We start from the raw sequence: 20,060 nt of genomic DNA, 5'->3' as shown, positions 1-20,060 counted from the left end.
CAACACATGATTATCGGGCAGTGCTAAGGCAATGATGCTGAGAAGTTGCTCTATTGCGTCACCTACAAGATTATATTTGTTTGTAAATAATGCCAAGAGGAAAAGGAACGCTCCAATTGTAACACCTGCTCCAGGATACAAGGGAACCGAATCGGAATCATTGTCACCAGCATCAGGAGACGATGGCAATGATGCGGAATTCACTGTGTCGTCATTGCCCTCCTCATATTCTTCATCTACGAAAAATAATTCATCCAAAGAATCGCCTTCTATTTCCATTTCTCTGTCCTCTGAGTCGTTTAGGTCCTCTCGCTCTTCGTACTTGCTTGTGCTGGGCTGAAGTGTTGCATCTTCTATGTAGAATTCAGTTTCCTACATGGCGAAAGAATACAGTTTTAGAAAAAATATCTATTTTTTAAAAAATTTTAATAAATAATTCAAAGATTTAATCAATATCACAATGCATAAAAAAATGATAGTCCTGAAAAAATATCAATTAGAAGAATTCCCATTTTCCCAATCCATACAGTTTTGTTTGTACTTGAATAATGATATCAGTTAAGTACGTAAAGGAAGCGCATGGTTGAAGCTCATGCGTCGGGAGCAAATTGAAAGAGGGGAGGGGGTGCTAAACCAACAAATAACCTTTTGGGGTTAGGCCTCAATTTTCAATGCTATTTTATATATTTCTTTGCAAAGAAAAGATTGGTGGTGTATTGGGGGGGGGGGGGGGCTAGAATATTGAAGGGGTTTATCGTTTTGTAGCCATCATACGAATCCACTCTGATCACCTCAGCCGATTCCATTTCATATAGGATTGTTGATGTAATGTTAGATGTAGGATACCGAAATCTGCCGAGGTTTGCCGAATGGTACGAATGGGCCGAGGTGTGCCGAGTGCTTCGTTCATGTGCCGAGAGATAATGAAGGCAAATGACCAAAACTCAACAGCACAGCAGGAATGCAGTTCATCAGCTTTTCTTTGTTTACTACTCTATACACTTTCTCATTAGAACCTCGATGCTATCTTAGATAGATTACTAGACGAAATTTTGTAATCAGATTAACATGCATTACTATCATCATTCAGTTAAATGCAAAGATTATTATGATGTATATATCCCACCCGGTAAATTCAACATTTAGAACATGACATGGCTTTAATCAATTTCCACCCGATAAATTCAACATTTAGAACATGACATGGCTTTAATCAATTTCTTGAAAATTCAACTAATACATTAAAACAAATAGAATAAAATAATAGGTATACCTTTACTTGAGTCCCTGTTGTGGAGTTTGCTGAGTTGTTTTTTGATGTACATTTAGAAGAAAACTCGTTGGCAGTGTTTGCTTCGATTTCTAATGTTAACGGAAAAGGCTTTAAATCAGAGTCATAATTCCTTTTTCCGTAAGGTCCACGTTTTTTCTTCACTGGTGGTTTTTCCATGTCGTAATTGCAGTAAGAAATTTTATCTTCAATCATACACACAGGCTTGCTAATGTAGTAATGGTCGTATAAGCCATGCAGAGTGGACACCCTGATGCGCAGGCTAGAGCCGCATTTTTGGGGGGTGTTTAAGGGAAATTAATAGCCATCGAGTTTGTTGTTTGTAGAATTTTTAATTTATTAATACAATTACAGGCAATATTAGATTTATATATTTTGAAAAAAAGAAGTCAATTAAATCATAATATATACTTATGCTGAATAAAAAGCGACAAAATGTCATTGTTTAGATCCCGGTTCTTCTGAACAATTTAACCCCTTATCAGAATGCACCCCCAAGCCCCTTGGGAGGTATAGAGGCTAGGCATTGGATGCTTATTTTGAATGCGACTTTGCTGGTGTGGCTGCTTCGGTCATTGACTCAGTTTAAAAAAAATTATGTTGAATTTAACTTTTTATACATGTAACCAAAAAAAAATCAAAGATGTTTGGATGTATATATTGCTTTGAGGATCATTCTCTGTGCGTCGTTGAAGAGGACAGTGAAAAACTGCAACTTTTGGGGGCAAACCCATGCTTCAGTGTAAAACAGAGTGTGCGTGTTGTGTGGACGAAGAAAGACATGTACACAGGAATCATTGTCAGAATAGGCGGTAAGTGAATTTATATAATATTCTGACTCCGTCAATTGAAGCATTTTTTTTTTTAAATTTAACAGTTAAAATCTGTAAATTGAGCTCAATTAGTATACAAGATCTTTATAGATGAAGTCAAATAGTTTTTAAACAAATACGTTGTATAACATTGCATCACAGAATATGTATCATAATCCCGGGACCTGGGGCTGGTATTGATGAAAAGCGCGCTTGTACAAAGGTGTTAATTGATGCTAACCAATCGCATCTCTTCGGGCCTTTCCGGCAAGCTCGGAAGCAATCGCATCTTCTCGAACCATTCCGATTTTTTCCGATTGTTGTAAAGGCCCAAGAAGTTGCGATTGGCTCTGAAGTTGTTTCCGTTTGGGTGCTAACATAAACATTCGGCGGAATGTAACAAATTAAAACCTATGTCACACGAATAATCATTAATAATGAATCGGATGTGTCTGTCAGAAAGAAAGTTCAACTTTTTAGCATGTCACTTTACATCAAGTTTTTCGTCTTTGTTTATTCCGGAATAATTTTGGTTAATAATTTTGTTTAATTTTATTTGAAATTTACTGTGGGGTTTTCATATCCGTTTTTTTTTTTCACATCAACATGTTTTGATTACTTAATATCTGACAGTGGTGACACTTCATTGTTGTTTGGTAAGGCAGGAGTAGTTAAAAAGAAAAAGAAATCAACACTAGGAAACATAAGAATACTTATGATTGTCTAATATAGTAATATTACTTGAAAGGGAGGAGACGTGGGTCACAGGTACTTGGGTCTTGGTTTATAAATATGTATGTACCTTATTGATATGTAAAAAAGTACTTTTTTTACATATCAATAAGGTACATACATATTTATAAACCAAGACCCAAGTACCTGTGGCGTGGGTGGCTTTGAATCCATAAATACGACACAGACATTGAATTTTCATAAGTTCGTAGCAAATTAATTAACTAAAGCAATACATTAAACAATCTTGCATAACAAAAGATGTACAAATACAGTATTTTGAAACCATTCGACTGACACAACTTAGAGAATGATTTCCTTAAAGTATAAAAACATTTTTATCCTTTTCAGTGTTCATTGTAAATAAGTTAGTTTCCTTTACTTTTTTCCCAAACTTTTTGTTCGGGGGGTAGGGGGGGGTTTAAGAATTAAATGTAACCCAATTTTATTTATATGTTTTATTACATATTTTGTTTCACTTTTCAATAAAAGTTTGGAGTGTGCCCTGACATATTGACCTGCACTGTAAATGCCCAGCGACTACTTTTGTGTCTGAGATCATAAAATATGTTTTCCTTTCTCTCCATTCTTATTCATTCCTAATAATATCACATACATGTACATTTGAATACAGATGTCACAAATGTCTACTGAACTTACAATTAATAATGTTGTAATTATATATATGATCATGCCAAACTTAAAGAGAAATTCCATTCCTGTTCATCTGAAAAAATGTATTGACAATAGTACTATTAAAATATGAAATAAAAAGAATATTGACTGCATAATATTGGGAGTATGCTTTGGTCTTTGTGCAAATGCCGGTCCTAGCAGACTCCGTCAATTACCATTAAATAATCCTTTCTAAAAAGATAAATACACATTTTTGTTAATTTTCACAGGTGATGAGGATGATTTGATAGAGTTTGCAAGAAAGGCAACTCAGAAATTCATAAAGAAAGGTGAAAAGTTCAGAGATGTACCGGCTGATTTGTACACTTTTAACCACAAGGAAACTTTAAAACAGAAACGTGCTGTGGTGCCAACAGAAAAAATCAAAGAAAGCCTAAAGCAAGAAAATGACCTTGCAAGCAAAAAGAAAAAAAAAACGAAAAGAAAATCAAAAAAGTGAAAACAGCAGAAAAAGACAAAAATGACAAAAAAGGAAACATCCCAGAAAAGAAAGAACAAAAACATAGTAAGAAAGAAAAAACAAGTCGTAAAAAAGATGTCCAAAAGAAAGCAACAAAAGCAACAAACCAAATAATTAATAATCAGTTGATGGAATTGACAGACTTGGGTGCTCAATTTAATGAAGAGGAGATTATAACTCGAGAGGAAGAGAAGACTTCTACCCCTGTTAAATCCCCACAGACAGGAACATCACTTACTGCAACTTGGTCAATATGTACCTCTGATAGTGGATTTGATTACTCACCAGCAAAGACCACTTTAAGCCATGTTCCAGGTAAGCAGTATTTACACCAATAGCTTTGAGAATAACACACTCTTTTATGTATAGTTGTGAGATTTTATTTACATGTATTTGCATCCAATAAAAAAAGGAGATCAAAGTAGGGATTACATTGTATATCTGTGAGTCTGTCAACACTTTTGTTGATTTATAGTTCAATATAGAATTATTTAAGTCATAGTTAAATTAAATTTTCATAAAATTAAATGAAAAATTTCATTTTTTTTTCTTAATTAAAGAACCACCACCAGCAGTTTTGGATATGATGAACCTTCTTTGCAAAAGGGAGGTTCAGGATTACCTCAGAAAGTTCAATCATTATTTCAAACAACAACCTGCAAGAACCTTTTTAAGAAATGAAATACAAAGAAATGTAAGTACTTGTTTATTATGGCAACAACAACAAAAATAATTGTGTTGGATAGGAACAGAGTAGTAACAATTTTCTACAGGAAAATTTATTTATAATTCATTTAAAATAATCATGGATATTCTTTCACATGCAAATTTTTGATTACAAGACAATATGTTGTTTACAAATCTTGAAAAAAAGTCTGTATAAATTTACTCACTCAGGAATTTGAAAATCAAGACAAACAACAAGACAGACCACTGATACTTCAATATCCAGAATGGCCAGGAGATACTTCAAATACTTACCTAACAGAGGAATTGGATTCTTACATCCCTCCTACACAAAATCTACACACCTCATCTCTGCATCAGTCGTTACCAGTCATGGCTCCACAACACACAGAACAACTGAACACTACTATGCACCAAGCCATGCCTCAACAACTGGAAACTCCTACCAAAACCCACCAAGCCATGCCTCAAACGCTGGACACTTCTACGCAGATACACCAAGCCAAACCTCAAGAGATGGACACTTCTATGCAAATGCACCAAGCCAACCATCAAGAGATGAGAACCCCTACTCAAATGCACCAAACCATACCTCAACAGCTGGACACTTCTACCGAAATTCACCAAGCAATGCCTCAACAGATGGACACTTGTACCCAAATGCACCAAGCAATGCCTCAGCAGCTGAACACTTCTATGCAAATGCACCAAGTAATGCCTCAACAGCTCAACACCTCTACGCACATGCACCAAGCAATGCCTCAACAGCTCAACACCTCTACGCACATGCACCAAGCAATGCCTCAGCAGCTGAACACTTCTATGCAAATGCACCAAGCAATGCCTCAACAGCTCAACACCTCTACGCACATGCACCAAGCAATGCCTCAACAGCTCAACACCTCTACGCACATGCACCAAGCAATGCCTCAACAGCTCAACACCTCTATGCAAATGCAACAAATCACCCCAGTTCCGGATTTCTCGCCTAGGAGATCCCCAAGAAAACACAAAACGACACAGAATGACCAAGAAGTAAGTTATGCATAAAATTGATGATAGTAATTTACATTTATTTATTTCTGAATTCTTTATTTTCACATAATTGTGAGATCATCTAGTTTTCATTTTGGCATACAATTCTACTATTAAAGATTATATAGAGCAATTACCAGAATTAGTGAAAACTTTGTTTGTATATAAATACCAAACACAAATCTCACAAAAATAAGGTGTCACAAAAATTTAGTGATCTACAGTATTCTGTAAGGTTGATGGAATATTGATGCTTTTATTTTCTTAATGAATATCATGATAAGGTCAAAGAGCAGAAAAAAAAATTTCAGCAAACATGTTGAATTGAATTTTATTAATAAACTTCATTACATAATATTTGATATAATTTAATAAATTTCATTTCCTAAGAAGTAAAACAATTACTTATTTTTTAGTTTATATCACCTCGAACAAAGAAAATTAATCTCATAAAACAAGAATCAGTATGACGATTTCATGACTTCTAAGCATAATTTATGGTTGAAACATAATGAAATTTTTTCACATATTTTGCAAGGGGAGTACTTTTTTAACATACATGATTGTATAATCAAAATATCAAATTCTGACTAGCGAAATGATTCATTATGTAAATTATCTTTTTTTTCAGTATGTCAAACTCTTGGAGTCATCAGAGATGAGGGTTCCTAAGGCCAAGCTTAGGAAAGCCACTACTGCTGCAAGCCATTATGAGGGTGGAAAAGCAGCCTACACCTTGACTAGCAAGCTTGCTGTGCTCATTTTCAGTACTGAAGAGCTTGCCCAGTCCAGGGGTCAAGGAATTCGGGATGCAAAAAAGGGTGACATCAGACCTGTGCTGGATCATGATAAATTGGATGTTTTGAAAGGTAAAAGTCAAAACTTATATAGCATATTTGTAAATCTCTTGAAACAACTGTCCAGAAAGATTAAACAAACCCAGGTACTAATACATTCTATATAATTTATAATACAGTGATCCATGCATGAGCTCTCAAGTGCCTGATAGTAGCCATATTTACACATTAAATTGTTTACAGAATATGTGAACACCTGGTGTCAGAAGAATGGAAAAGGCAAGATGGAAGACAAGTTCTTTAACGATGCAGTTACAGAAAGGATCAGTTATTCAAGAAAACTAATGAAAAAAATTCAAAAGAAATAGACTATAATTAACTGACTTTTATGGACTCTGATAATTTGTTTAATTTGCGATCTCATCAGAAATGATATACAAGTAGCATATGGCAAATTTAAACAGAAATATGTCTTTATATAATAAACAGATTCAGTTTTAATCTCAAATTCTTTGTTAAAATATGATTTAGACTGTCTGTAAGGTAAAACAATGTACATGTACTTGTTATTAAGGCACTCCAGAGGATCTACAGGGATGGAGACAAAGGGCTATGCACTGAATCAGTACAATTATGACTACCTATAAGGCAGGAGGAACTGGCCGATTTCAATCAAGTATATTTCCCTTTAAAGTCACTCAAAAGTCACTCAAAATGGCATCCAAGTCTAAAAAAGGTGTTTGCTTTAATCTGTACCAAAAGGGGATTTGGGCTCATTAAACTCTAATTAGCAGTGGCCATGGAATCCTAAGGCGGATTCCGCCTACCACAATAAGACAGATTCTGGTTAAACTTAAGGCGGAATCCATGTATACCCTTAAGGTGGAATCCGCCTAACCTTAAGGCGGAATCCATGTATACCCTTAAGGTGGAATCTGACTAACCTTAAGGCGGAATCCGCCTAAATAATCAAGGAGGAATCCATCAAGGTTATTAGGCGTCAATAGGTGGATTTTGTTTACACGGAATACGTCTTAACTCATTTAAATATTTCGAGTCATATACCGCCCTGACTCCACCCTGAATCCGTCTAATTTATCAATTGTTAAACTGGTATTGAAACATGGAGTCTGTCTAATAAATTCCGCCTAAGTCAGGCTGGACTTTTTCGTACAGGTAATTAATACAGGAAAGGTTGACATTTTCATCAAACGTTTTGAACAGCTTTCATCAAGTTATAATTTTCCTTCAACAGACCCGCATAAATGTTAAAGAATTTAATAAATACTGGCATGAAAACAAAAGAAAACAAAAACAAAAAAACTGGAGATTTATATATATATTTTTTTTTCAGATTAAACAGTTTGCAAAGACGGTCTGAATTTCAAATGGTAGGGACTCACCGTAGAAGGATTGCAAGAAAGGTGAGGAAATTAATGTTTTTCTGACCGAAAGAACTGTCATTCACTGTGAAGAGGTTCGATGCAAATGCGTACTCTTAGCTAAGATTCTACAATAAAAAATCGATCTATTTGATATATGGATCTGTCAGCAATAATTTTTTTTATATATTGATTCAAAGGCAGCACCAGTATCACCTATGATGGATATTATGATGACATAGAGGTGTATAGGCACGAGATATTTGGAATATTGTAAGATTTTAGCCGTGAAGATATGACGGTAGTATCATCAAGGATGTTGTGTCCAAATATTAGCCCAAAATCAATTTATGAAAGTTATCATATTGGAAGTTATCAATAAAATTGCATATATCTGGAGGTTTTCACCAAGTCTGTGTAACTATAAATGCTTTTTATGGTACTAAATCAGCTCTCTTTTGGTCTAAAATATTCAAATAGAAAGGGCCTTTTTCTACCCATATTTACTTTTTACATCCTTTATTTCTGAAATAAGGTACACTTTTAAATCTTTTATGATGTATATACGGGTTTCATTGTCAATTGATCAAATATATTTTTTATGGTCTTTATGGTAGATTTAGTGATGACAAATCCCACGTAATCCTATAAATGTATATCAATGATAAACCATTGCTGATATTTACATTTGTGACGGTTTTTAACAAATATTTGCGCATTGGGTTTTTAAACCCATGAATTTTTTTTTCAAGCTCACCGCTAAATATTGAATGTGCTGAATACATCGACTTCTCATTACGTCACTGCGAAATAACGTCGATTGTTTACTTTTAATTCTTTATAGAATGATGACATAATAAAAGTTGATTATATGACATATGCTTGCATTAAATATCTACTTTCAGTGATATAAAAGAATAAATTAATAGAACATTCACAAACAAACAGACATTTATTTTCATAAAGCAGTCTTAGTAAAGAAATGGGTACAAAAACCTTAATCTTGTATGTTACATGTATGAATATATCTAAACCATTGTCTTTCCATTTGTTATCCTTTGGAATCCATTAAAAGCATTTCGTGTTATTTTACAGTATATATAGCTTTTTTAGTATATATAGGTGCAACATTTAAGAAGAAGATTATGGAAGATGGTCATAATCTGACGACAGCGACAATACCCCAAGCTCTTGATATTTGCTGCTTTCATTTTCGTCTGTTTTACCAGAAATCATTTGGAGATCCAATTTTCCTTTCGTAATCCTTATGTCGTCTGTCAAATTCTGATTTTCATGTATCCCTTGGGTCTTCCTTCTAAAGTTATACATAAAATATGAATATATGCTTCTTTTGCTTTAAAGTCTATGTTTACAGTGACTTATTAAGTGTAACATACATTTTGAAAAAAAAAGTTATTATTTTTGATTCGTTACAAATCTTTATATATCATTGGTATGAACAATAAGGTTTTGAAAAGTAATATACCAAAATTAATGCGTTACTGATTTCACTTCAATGAATATAGTGAATGGTAATTAATTTCACTAAAAAAAGAATAGAAATATTAAGATATACAATCCTTAGAGCTTTAAAATACATTTATATACCTTATATAAAAACGAAAACAAACTTACCTATTAATATATGTGGAGACTAGCAAGACAATGATTATTGTTATACTGAGGCATAGAGCTGCAAGAACACCGTAGAATCGTGACGAACATTGCCATTTATCTGATTTCCCTGAAACTACACATAAAAGAAAACATACACCAGTTTAAAATTCGGTTTCAAGGATTTTTTAAATAACCAATACTATACTGCGTATGTATATGTAAGCTAAAAAAAGATGTTGACCTTCTAAACATTTCACACCCTGCCATCCACCAATACAACCCTCGTTACAATGTCCAGTCACATGGTTACAGTCACCTGATGTTTTGCAGAAAATGCTGCATTCCTTTCTGCAGTCATCTCCATAAAATCCTGCTTTACATGCTTAATAAATAAATGAATAGATGACTAAATAAATAAATGAATAAATAAAACACAAGGAATGCTAATCAGCATATATAGCCAGATGCTAATATTACTTTTTTTCTTTTCTTTAAAGCTAAGAAATAGAATTTGGATTGTTAATTAACATAGGTGTGGACATCTCTCTCTCAATTAACATAATTAACGTAGGTGTGGACATCTCTCTCTCTCTCTCTCTCTCTCTCTCTCTCTCTTCAGACAGGGGATGGGATATTACCCTTGTTGCAGAGATTCCCCTGATATCCCTTTGCACATCCTCCTACACAGGATCCATTTACGTGGTGACAGGTGGAGTAGCGACAGAATCCGCATATAGCACAGTTTATACCGTACATATTTTCTCTGCAAACTTATAAAATGCAATTAGGTAGGATATATAGATTTTTAAAGAAAAATATTATGCATTGATTACTTAAATTTGCTTTAAAAGGTCAGGGTTCAATACATAAATGCTGGAGTTCATCTTGAGAATTTCTTTTGACAACATTTTAGAAAATTTGCGAAAATATTTCTATTTCTTTTTTTTTGGGGGGGGGGGGGGAGGTAGGCTTGGAATGGGGGGGGGGTGAAAAGTAAGCATTCTTTTTTATATCTGCAACTACATACCATCTTTGCACTGAAGTCCGTCCCAGCCAGGTTGACATCCGCCCACACATTCTCCAGACATTCCATTGCATTTATAGGGTATAGCACATTTTTCATTACAGTCTTCTTGACAGTTGATACCAAATTTTCCGCTAGAGCAATCTGTATAAATTTAAAAATATTTCTTTTTAAATCTAATTTGTATTAGACCGCATTCATTTCTGATTAAATCATATGTTGACAAAATTGAATTAACATGAAAAATTATTTAATGTGATACCAGTTTTGCAAAGTTCTCCTTTATGTCCAGCGTCACACCCTTCAGGGCATGACCCATTGATGTGATGACACTGTTTATATCCCAGACAGACGCCACATCTCTCCATACATGTATCTCCGTATGTTCTATTACCACATTCTATTGAAGTAAAAGTAACAATGAATATAAATGGAAAACACAGCAATGTAAATCGTTAAAAACTGCAGTGCTCAAGAAAGCATTCTATAAATATCTTCTTCGGTTATAATACAATGGAATGAGTTAATGACCCTAAGTAATTCTAACTGTGCTCTTCATTTATACAGTCAACACTTATGAACATGGTTAACCGTTATGGTATCACAGCCGATAGAACTCTTGCTCAGTGATTAGAAGGTCGTGGGTTTAAACCCCTAATGTTTACTTTTAATTTAGACTAAAAATATTCATTGAAAGACTGGTCACCCAATAATGGACCTTAATCCCGCACCCTTAACTTTTAACCCCCACCCCAACCCTAAAACAAAATTTGAAGTAAAAAGAATTCTCTTTTCGTTGGGACTAATCAAAGATTTTTTGTTTCAGCTATCATTTTTCCCTGATAAAACACCCTATCCCCTTTTCAAAATCTATTTGATGAAAACTCATAAAATTATTTAATTTTTTTTATAGCAGCTAAAGTAGATATAAAAAATTCCAAATTAAAACATCTAATACTGTTTATTTAACCCAGGTTCTCTCCTTGAATTTAGCAAGGTCTTCAGCAAATATAAACAAGTAAGATTGCATGAACTGCTTCATGAGCTCGTATCATTTATTTATTGAATCAATTCGAGCTCGGTGAATGTTGTACTCCTCAGTGGCCAAATCATCGCATTTACCTCAAAAAGATCAGTAATTATATTAAATTACACATTTGTATAAATTAATGTATTGAAATAGACTTTTATTTACAATATCAATGTTAAAACAATCAAATGTATTTTTAAAAATGTAAAGAATTGAAATTAGTTGAAAGCAACCAAAGTGCTTTCTTAAATTATTATTTCATTATTTATTAATATAATATATATACCACTATAAAGAAAGAAAGCATATTATATTTGAAATAAGAAAATGAATGATATATCTTACTTCCATGTCTCTATTGCAAACTTTATTTTCTGTTTGTTTGTTTTTCAAATCTAATCTTAGTATATATTGTTTCGTCAATCCGTTGAATATTTATTATTTTTTTTTTTAAAAGATACCTGTTTTTAGATCTTTAAATTAAGATTGATTCAAACAAAATTCCACTGTATCGGAAACTCCTTTAACTTTTCATTAATTATTGCATTCATTTTAAAGGAAACGTTGCAAAATCTACATATTAATCCCTTTTTTCAGCTACCGCAGATATTTACATAAGTAATCCTAGAAACAAAAATCATGTTAATATATTGTATTTAATGAGATTTTTTTTTCATCTGCTTACGTAATTCACATTGATGTCCCTGATACCCAGGTTTACATCCCTGACAAGCACCTGTCTCTATGTGACAAAAACGACAATTGTCAGGACAAGAGAATGAACAGGAAGGTCCATAGAAATCTGTATTGCAACCTAAAAATGTCAGAAATTATATTATGCACTGAACATACGTCAGTCTTTAATGATCTGAATAATACTGAATATTTATGGGGACGTGTAAAGTTTATTTTGTCCCAGCCATTTTTTTCAGTGTGTTTGACATTTGTCTTTAAATTCCTATTTTTTTCTGTCAAACACAGGCCACTTCTTGTATTTATAAAAATAATTTCTGTTAATTTTCTTTTTAAAAATTCCAACATTTACATTTATATCATATACTTTATGAAACTTTAATATTTTTTGTTAATTTTTGTTTAAAAAACAATTCAAATATCAGCTATTACTATGTCCAACTGTTGCTGTAAGATGCATACTAGGAGTAAAAAAAGCATAAAAGGACAGGCAAAAAAAAAAAAAAAAAATGAAACCAAGGCTTCTACAGATGATTATTGATTTGAAGAATTGTCCCCATCGTGGCTTCAATTTAGCATTAGAGTAAAACATTTAAATGAATGAGAATCGACGTTAACAGGGTATTGTCTCATAAGTTTTGTCCTGGTAAGCATTTTATCAAATGACGCAATACTAGCAATGTTTCTTTATTATCTCCGCTTAAAAGATATTCAACGTAAAAAAGTGTTCTTTAACATACCATAAACCTCAACTTCACACAATTCAGCATGGGCATATTGATAAAACTGTTCAGCATTGGATGAATTTTGAGGTCTTTTATTGAAATATATGATATATCGTCCATGTACAAGGCAGGATATGTTGACCATCGCTGGTATTGTGGCCTTGGTGTAGTTAGTGTCGTGGAAACATAAATGTCCATCTTTAATGTTCGTTGTATTAGATACATAAACATTGAATCCTAAAAATCTAGATGTGAAGCCATTTGAAGCACCTAGAATAAAAAAAACAAAACAAATTTTGTTCGAAAACAGTATTATAATTTATCATTTCGATAGCTTATACAGTTTCACTATATATTGTATACTTATACCAAAAACTTTTAATTTTTCATTAGTAACAATTTCATTAATATAAGACATATGACAAGTGGAGAGCTGTCAATGTGACAGCAAACCAGCTTTTCCTTGTGAAAACAAACTGGCTTTACTTTGTATGAACAGAACTGGCATTTTTCACATGCATGGCCAAATTTTCAATCTGAAAGAATTATTTTCTTTCGACTTGAAATACCCATTTGTCTCACTACATCAATTGTAACATGAATGTATTTTTTCTTTTAATATTTAAAGGTATTTTTTTAAATGTTATATCATATATTTATTGGAAAACTATGGGGCAAGAAAGAAAACATACATAATGAAAATACATATATAGATTTTATTGATGAGACACTGCCGCTTAAAGTTGGTAATGTTATAGAGGGAAAATAGCACCCTATGTTTGATGACCCTAAATGACCCTAGAAGAAAAATAAATCTTGTAAGTGTGAACTTCGTTTATTATTAAAAAATATTTTGCATAAAAATGACTTAGTTCAACAAATGACATTTTCCCCGTAAATGACTAAAAATCCAAATCCAAATGATATGCACATTTATGATCTGTGTACAATTGATCTGCAAAATAAAAATTTCTTATCTTGAAAACTGTAGGATGAGTTATCTGAATATGATGTACTTAATATAAAATATTTTGCTTAAAAAAATGAATTACTAGCCGTTATTATTTCGATAAATTACCAAAGATTAAACTTCAAGTAATAAGTACATCTCTGATATATGTACAATTTATCTTCAACATAAAAAAAGTTCCTTCTTGAATATCAGGATAATAACTGTAGGTTAGGAGTTACTGGGACAAATGTGGTACCTTTTATGCGTTATTTTGCCAAAAAAAAAAAAAAAAAAAAATAAAATAAAAATAAAAAAAAAGACTAAGGTCAATGGCTGGAATATTTCGTATTAGTTATCTTAATTTGAAATCCAGGCAATATGCACATCCCTGATATATTTGCAATTGATCTGTTTTGTTAAGAACTACTAATTTCAACAGCTGATATATCAAATTTTGAATCCAAGTATTGTGCACATTGCTGATATGTATACAATTGCTTTGCAAAATTTAAACAAAGTCCCTATCTTTAAGAAATGTAGGAAGAGTAAGTCGGACACTGTGTTTGTGGGCTGGGGTGGGTGGGTGTTTGGGTGGTGGTGGCGGTGGTGGTGGGGGTATACAAGCAATATATGCAAACAATGACTACGTTCAACACCTGATAGTCTCACAATAAATTATGAAAAATCAAAATATAAGCACTATGCACATTTCTGATGTGTGTTTTTTTTGCATTATTAAATGAATTCACTGATCACACGTCCGATAAAATACATTATCCCATCTGTTTTCTAGCCGTAACATTGTCAAAGGTCAACATTTTTGGTTGTATGTTTATTCATTATCTTTTTTAATTGAATGACAATTTATATGTTGACGTACAAATGTAAGAACACTGATTGTATCTAAAAAATAATTAAATGTCGTACTTATACAAAATATGAGCATGATAAACAAGAACATTAGCATGTTGCTTATTCATTCATACGTTCTTTGGGGGTAATCTGCATAAAAAAAATCAAATGAAAAATGGCCTATTTCGAACAAACCTATATAACTTGATATGCAAGTATTTGAATGATGCACTTTTCTTTTCAAAAGATTTCAAACAAAGCAACCCCCCCCCCCCAAAAAAAAAAAAAGAATAGTGGTGATAAAAGTGTCTTATGTAGAAAGTCCAAGTCTCTGGGAATGTCTGTGATGTTAAATTATACTGTACCAGAAACGGACGACGTATAGGAGACAAATACTTTCTTTTTCTAGGTTAAAGCATACCGTAAATAAATGCTGTAAAATTACACAATATAGAAATATAATTACCCCATGGTGCATTATCTGTCCTGTAATAAATCCTTATATCATGGATGCTGTGGATAGATGTCAAGTTCACCCACCAGGTGGCAGTTCTGAAATAGCACATTGACCCCCAAAGGCTGAGAGGTCATTCTTTAAGCCATCAACAGCATTACTGGAGTCGAATGTAGCAGTTCTATGATTCTCACTGAAATATGGGTGCGATTGATATGTTGGTTTATTTAAAGCCAGATTGTCTGAAAATAAAGAAGTATTTAAAAAATATATTGCCATCGTCTTAAACCTGAATTACTATCTTTGAAAACAGATTGTTTTATAAACATATCATTTTGACTTCCCTAATTAACCTCAAATAGAGATAATGGTATGATGCAATTGAATACGCATCATCTCTCTCTTTAATAAATGGATGTGTTAATATATTTATTGCAACAAAAAACATTTAAAAAAAATAGATTCTTTTATAAACACTTACATTATTTTTTTAACTTTGCATTATAAATAGAAGAAATTTTTGTAGAAAAGATATGGATTAAGTGATTGTATGTTGTTTTCCATCCCATTCGAAAAAGAAAAAAATCACTCATATAGAGACGTCACCAAATGCCGGTGAAGGGATTCCAATTCAGACCTACACTCGGCACTCAGAGGCTTACAGTGATAGCGTACCTCGGTTTACAAGATCCCATCCGAAGGTTCCGAGACTTTCACTTCTAGTACTGCGCGCTAGAAGAAGGAACAATCATTACCTATGTTTACGTCTTAGGTTTTACGAAGCGCCATGAACGAGAATTGAACCTGGTATATTCCGATCAGGAAATAAACTCCCTACAACTAGGCTACCGCGACTTTTGGAAACAAATGGATATTTACACTCTTAATATAAGAACGATGCGCACTACGGTACGAAGAGAGCCAAATCAATGCAGGAGGTAATGAGGCAATATAATGCGAGAGAACATTTTTTTTTTTCTTTGCAAAGCAATCGACAGAATTTTTTACATGTAGGAGGAATTTATGATTTTCAATGATAGTAAATTTTGATAATATGAAATGCACGTGCATAAATATCAGATAGTTACCATGCCAAGGGTATAATCAGTTTTTGATACAATAAAAATGATTTCTATATTAACAAACGTCATGTCAAGGCAAAGTCATCAATATGACTAACTGAAAAATATATTTTTATAGGGATAATGTCGACCTATCAAAACTCTAATGAATACAAAGAAGCTTAAAATATATTATTTTTTTTTCTTATTATTATTTACACACCTTTATATCATTACTGGTATTTTCAACGTAAATTGATCTAAAACTTCCCGGGTAATGACAGAGTGGAGGAAGCAATATGATGTGAGGTTCAAAAAATGTAACCTTAAAAAAAATCATGTTATCTGAATGGGAAAGTTAAATGAGTGCTATTTTAAGTCTATTTGGTTAAGCAAGGTGATTCTTCTAAATAAATGTATTATTGAACGTCATTTACCGCTTGATATTTCGACCCGGTTTGAGAGTGGAAGTTATCTACTGACTAAAACCATAAATGGGATGCTCTTGATTAAACTCGGTACAGAGAGATTATTTTCCAAATTTAATTCATCGACAATTGGGATACTTCATCGCTTTCTGAACTGATAAGGAATGTTGGTTTCTGTGATCAGCAAATCTTCTTATTCAGTGAACTAGTACAGAGATTTTATGCTAAAAAAGCTATTCTGCTTAGTCTCTTTTACTGTCGGTCCTGTAATAGATTAAAATATCAGCAGGTCCATAAGAACTGTTGTGGTGAAAGGGGGGGGGGGGGGGGGCGTGTACCCTAATGATGTTGCTAGTATATACTTTACTATAAATTATCAAATAGTTTATAGCTGTGCCCCCTTAACAATAATGTTGCCACTATATTAATTGTACAATATTGATTTAATTTAATTTAATTTAATTTGCATAGCTCACATGATATTCCTGTTAAAAAAAATGTTGTTATACAATAAAGTTTACTTGTAGAATTCAATAATAAATAATCTTTTTGTAAGACTAATGGAGGAACTCAGGTCGACAGAGAATACTTATTTCTCTTTGATATTTCTGATGTTGTTTTTGTTTCCATGTTTTAGCCCTGTTCAGACCTCCACGTGATCACAGGATGATTGAGATCTTCCTTTTTATTAACTTGACCTCTTCACTGTCAGCATAAATTTAAAAGATATGGCTGCTTGTAAGCTGGCCACTTCATTTGTGAACTCAGTAATCAGTGATTGAAACTCACTTTAATTTAAACTCACTTTAAAATCACTTTAATTTCTGGAAGTGTCAGTCCAATTGAGTAACGAATGTTAAATTTTTAAAATATGTTAACATCTACAAATGATAAAATAACACAATGATAAACATTCAAATGATCAATATTTTCACATTATCAGGAACTTACCGTAGCAACATATAAAATCAATTGTAAATACTAGGGCAGCGATTGTTACACCAGTGAACGACATCTCGAAAACAAATTTCAATTACGCATTACAGGGAAGTTAAATATACCATCGACAGAAGCGTCCTTATTATTGACCGAGTAAAATATCGAACGGCTAAACATTTTTTTTTTAAATTTAGCATACCTATCTTTTTGGATACTTTGAATATTCTTTTACTATAGTAGTAAGATGCACTCATGCAAAACTGTGTCTGTGTTGTATTGGGGATTTTGAATAATAATGACCTTGTTTTGCAAATACAATTTCGTTTGGTCGTGTTTTCAATGACATATATAGACAATTTAGGACAATGAGGAAGTCTTATTATAATCGTTTATAAGACACACACACACACACACACATACGTGTATGACGTGCCGACTGAACACCTTAACTTCCCACATGCAAATGGACACTTTTTGTAAAAGAGAGTTAGAAAGAAGAAATGTTAATTTTCATACTAAAAATAACAACTAAACATCGTATCAGACCTAATATGTATCAAAAAGGGTCTATTTCATTCCTTGATTTTTCACTTACCAAGTGAACACTAAACTGATACACAACCAATTGAACACTTTCATTTACACACTATCATCTGAACACTTCCAAAGCACACAGTCAACTGAGCACGTCTGAAACACACTGTCATCTAAACACGTATAATACACACAGCCAACTAAGCACATTTAGCACACACACACTATCAACTGAACACTTCTAAAGCACACAGTCAACTGAACACGTCTGAAACACACTGTCATCTAAACACGTATAATACACACAGCCAACTACAAATGCTCACAGTTAATTAAGTACGTTCAACACACAGCCAACTAATCACTTCTTAAAGACATGGTTAACTGTGCACCTCCAACACACAGTCAACTAGCCACATCTGACACACACAATCAAATAACCACATCAGATACACGCAGTCAACTAATTAAAACATAATTAAAAGCATACGATGAACAATACCATCTCCAGATAAAACAATTTAACAAGATAGAAATATTAAGTTGATCTGCCTCGTTAACATAGTCAGGTATAAGTATACGGCGTATTCGTTATGGACAAGATTTAACACATCATGATCACCGGTCAACCGAATCGCACAAAAAAAGTGCATGCCCACTTATGTGTTTTGGTTTCTCATGGTGAGAACACTTACAGTGGAAAACGTTTAATTTTATCAATTGAAGCACAATAATATCAATAGAAATGAATCTTTTTTGAGAATTTACTTTGGAAATGTCCATAAATTTATTTTATTATTAATTTCAGCACAGCCAAGAATTGTAAATAAAAATTTGAAATATTTTGAATATATAGATATATTAGACACGTTTTACTTTCCCATTTTTCCGTTTGCCCATCTTTCAATCACCGTGCGTTCAACGTCTGCTCACCATGAGCTAATCATGCGCTCTCGCGTTCACCGTTCATAAAGCATTGTTTTGAACATATTTTATTGAGTATATCAAAAGGATTGGAAATAAGTTCTTATAACTTACTAGTTCCTCTCCACATATATTACAATACAGTATGCCATGTAAATTAAGAAATATAAAACAATTGATATAAGTGTAAAAGCAATCAAATAACATATCAACTAGAGAATCTACATGGTTCGTCGATAAAATTTATGAACAGTAGCAAAAATACTGTTATTTATCTGTAAAGGCAAATTAACATCACCACATAATAAAAGATTTAAATCAATAATGACCAATCCAAGCATGAACAAGCGATTGAAAAGATTACTTCTTGCATTAGAATAATTTTTGCATGCCAAAAAGAAATGTTACACATCTTCATGCTTTCCACATGAACATGAAGGACTATTAATAATTTCGTTTATATGGATCATCGTTTAGTATACAGTACTGTCATAGCTTAGTATGAAAGGTATTGGTATCTCGCTTACCGAAAGAAAAGTACATTCGTTTGGTGGATTTTTAATTTTTTTGTTATCAAGTTTTTGTTCGAAATGTATTGATTGAGATGGCTTTTCTGACCTCAATTTTAAATTAATCCCATTGTTTTGCAGTATCAGATACGACGGAATTTTTAAATAATTCTCATCTACATCCTGTAACTATATAATTTTAAATGTTTGTCACGGGTATTGTATATGGATACATGAACACGCTTATTGGGAACACTGTTGTGCAAATATTCAGGTACTCATCCCTTGTGAATTTGAACATACATGTAGTAGTCATTTTTGCAATATATCGAATTTTAAAGTTTCCCAACCATTTTCAGAATAAAGTGCTTCTCTATATAGACACAAAAATAGTCCTGCTACTACTCTAGGGGTGGTAAGTTGTAC

The 20,060-nt window shown here is 32.9% G+C and overlaps 2 protein-coding genes across 2 annotated transcripts in view; one reads left to right on the top strand and one right to left on the bottom strand.

The window, feature by feature from the left end:
* LOC133174437 (uncharacterized) overlaps positions 1–20,060 on the bottom strand; it is a 140,594-nt gene that overhangs the window by 46,803 nt on the left and 73,731 nt on the right. The gene's annotated exons all lie outside the window — the stretch shown is intronic.
* On the top strand, positions 6,351–6,888 carry LOC133174446 (uncharacterized). The gene is made up of 2 exons (XM_061309572.1): positions 6,351–6,582; positions 6,754–6,888. The coding sequence occupies exons 1-2, from the start codon at positions 6,372–6,374 to the stop codon at positions 6,876–6,878; spliced, it is 336 nt and encodes a 111-aa protein (XP_061165556.1). The 5' UTR covers positions 6,351–6,371; the 3' UTR covers positions 6,879–6,888.

Source organism: Saccostrea echinata, unplaced genomic scaffold, assembly GCF_033153115.1.
Source record: "Saccostrea echinata isolate AGI-Se365-2 ecotype Australia unplaced genomic scaffold, CSIRO_AGI_Sech_v1 ptg000058l, whole genome shotgun sequence".
Classification (NCBI taxonomy): Eukaryota; Metazoa; Mollusca; class Bivalvia; order Ostreida; family Ostreidae; genus Saccostrea; species Saccostrea echinata.
Note: the sequence above shows the minus strand (reverse complement) of the source record. Positions and strands in the feature narration are given on the sequence as shown.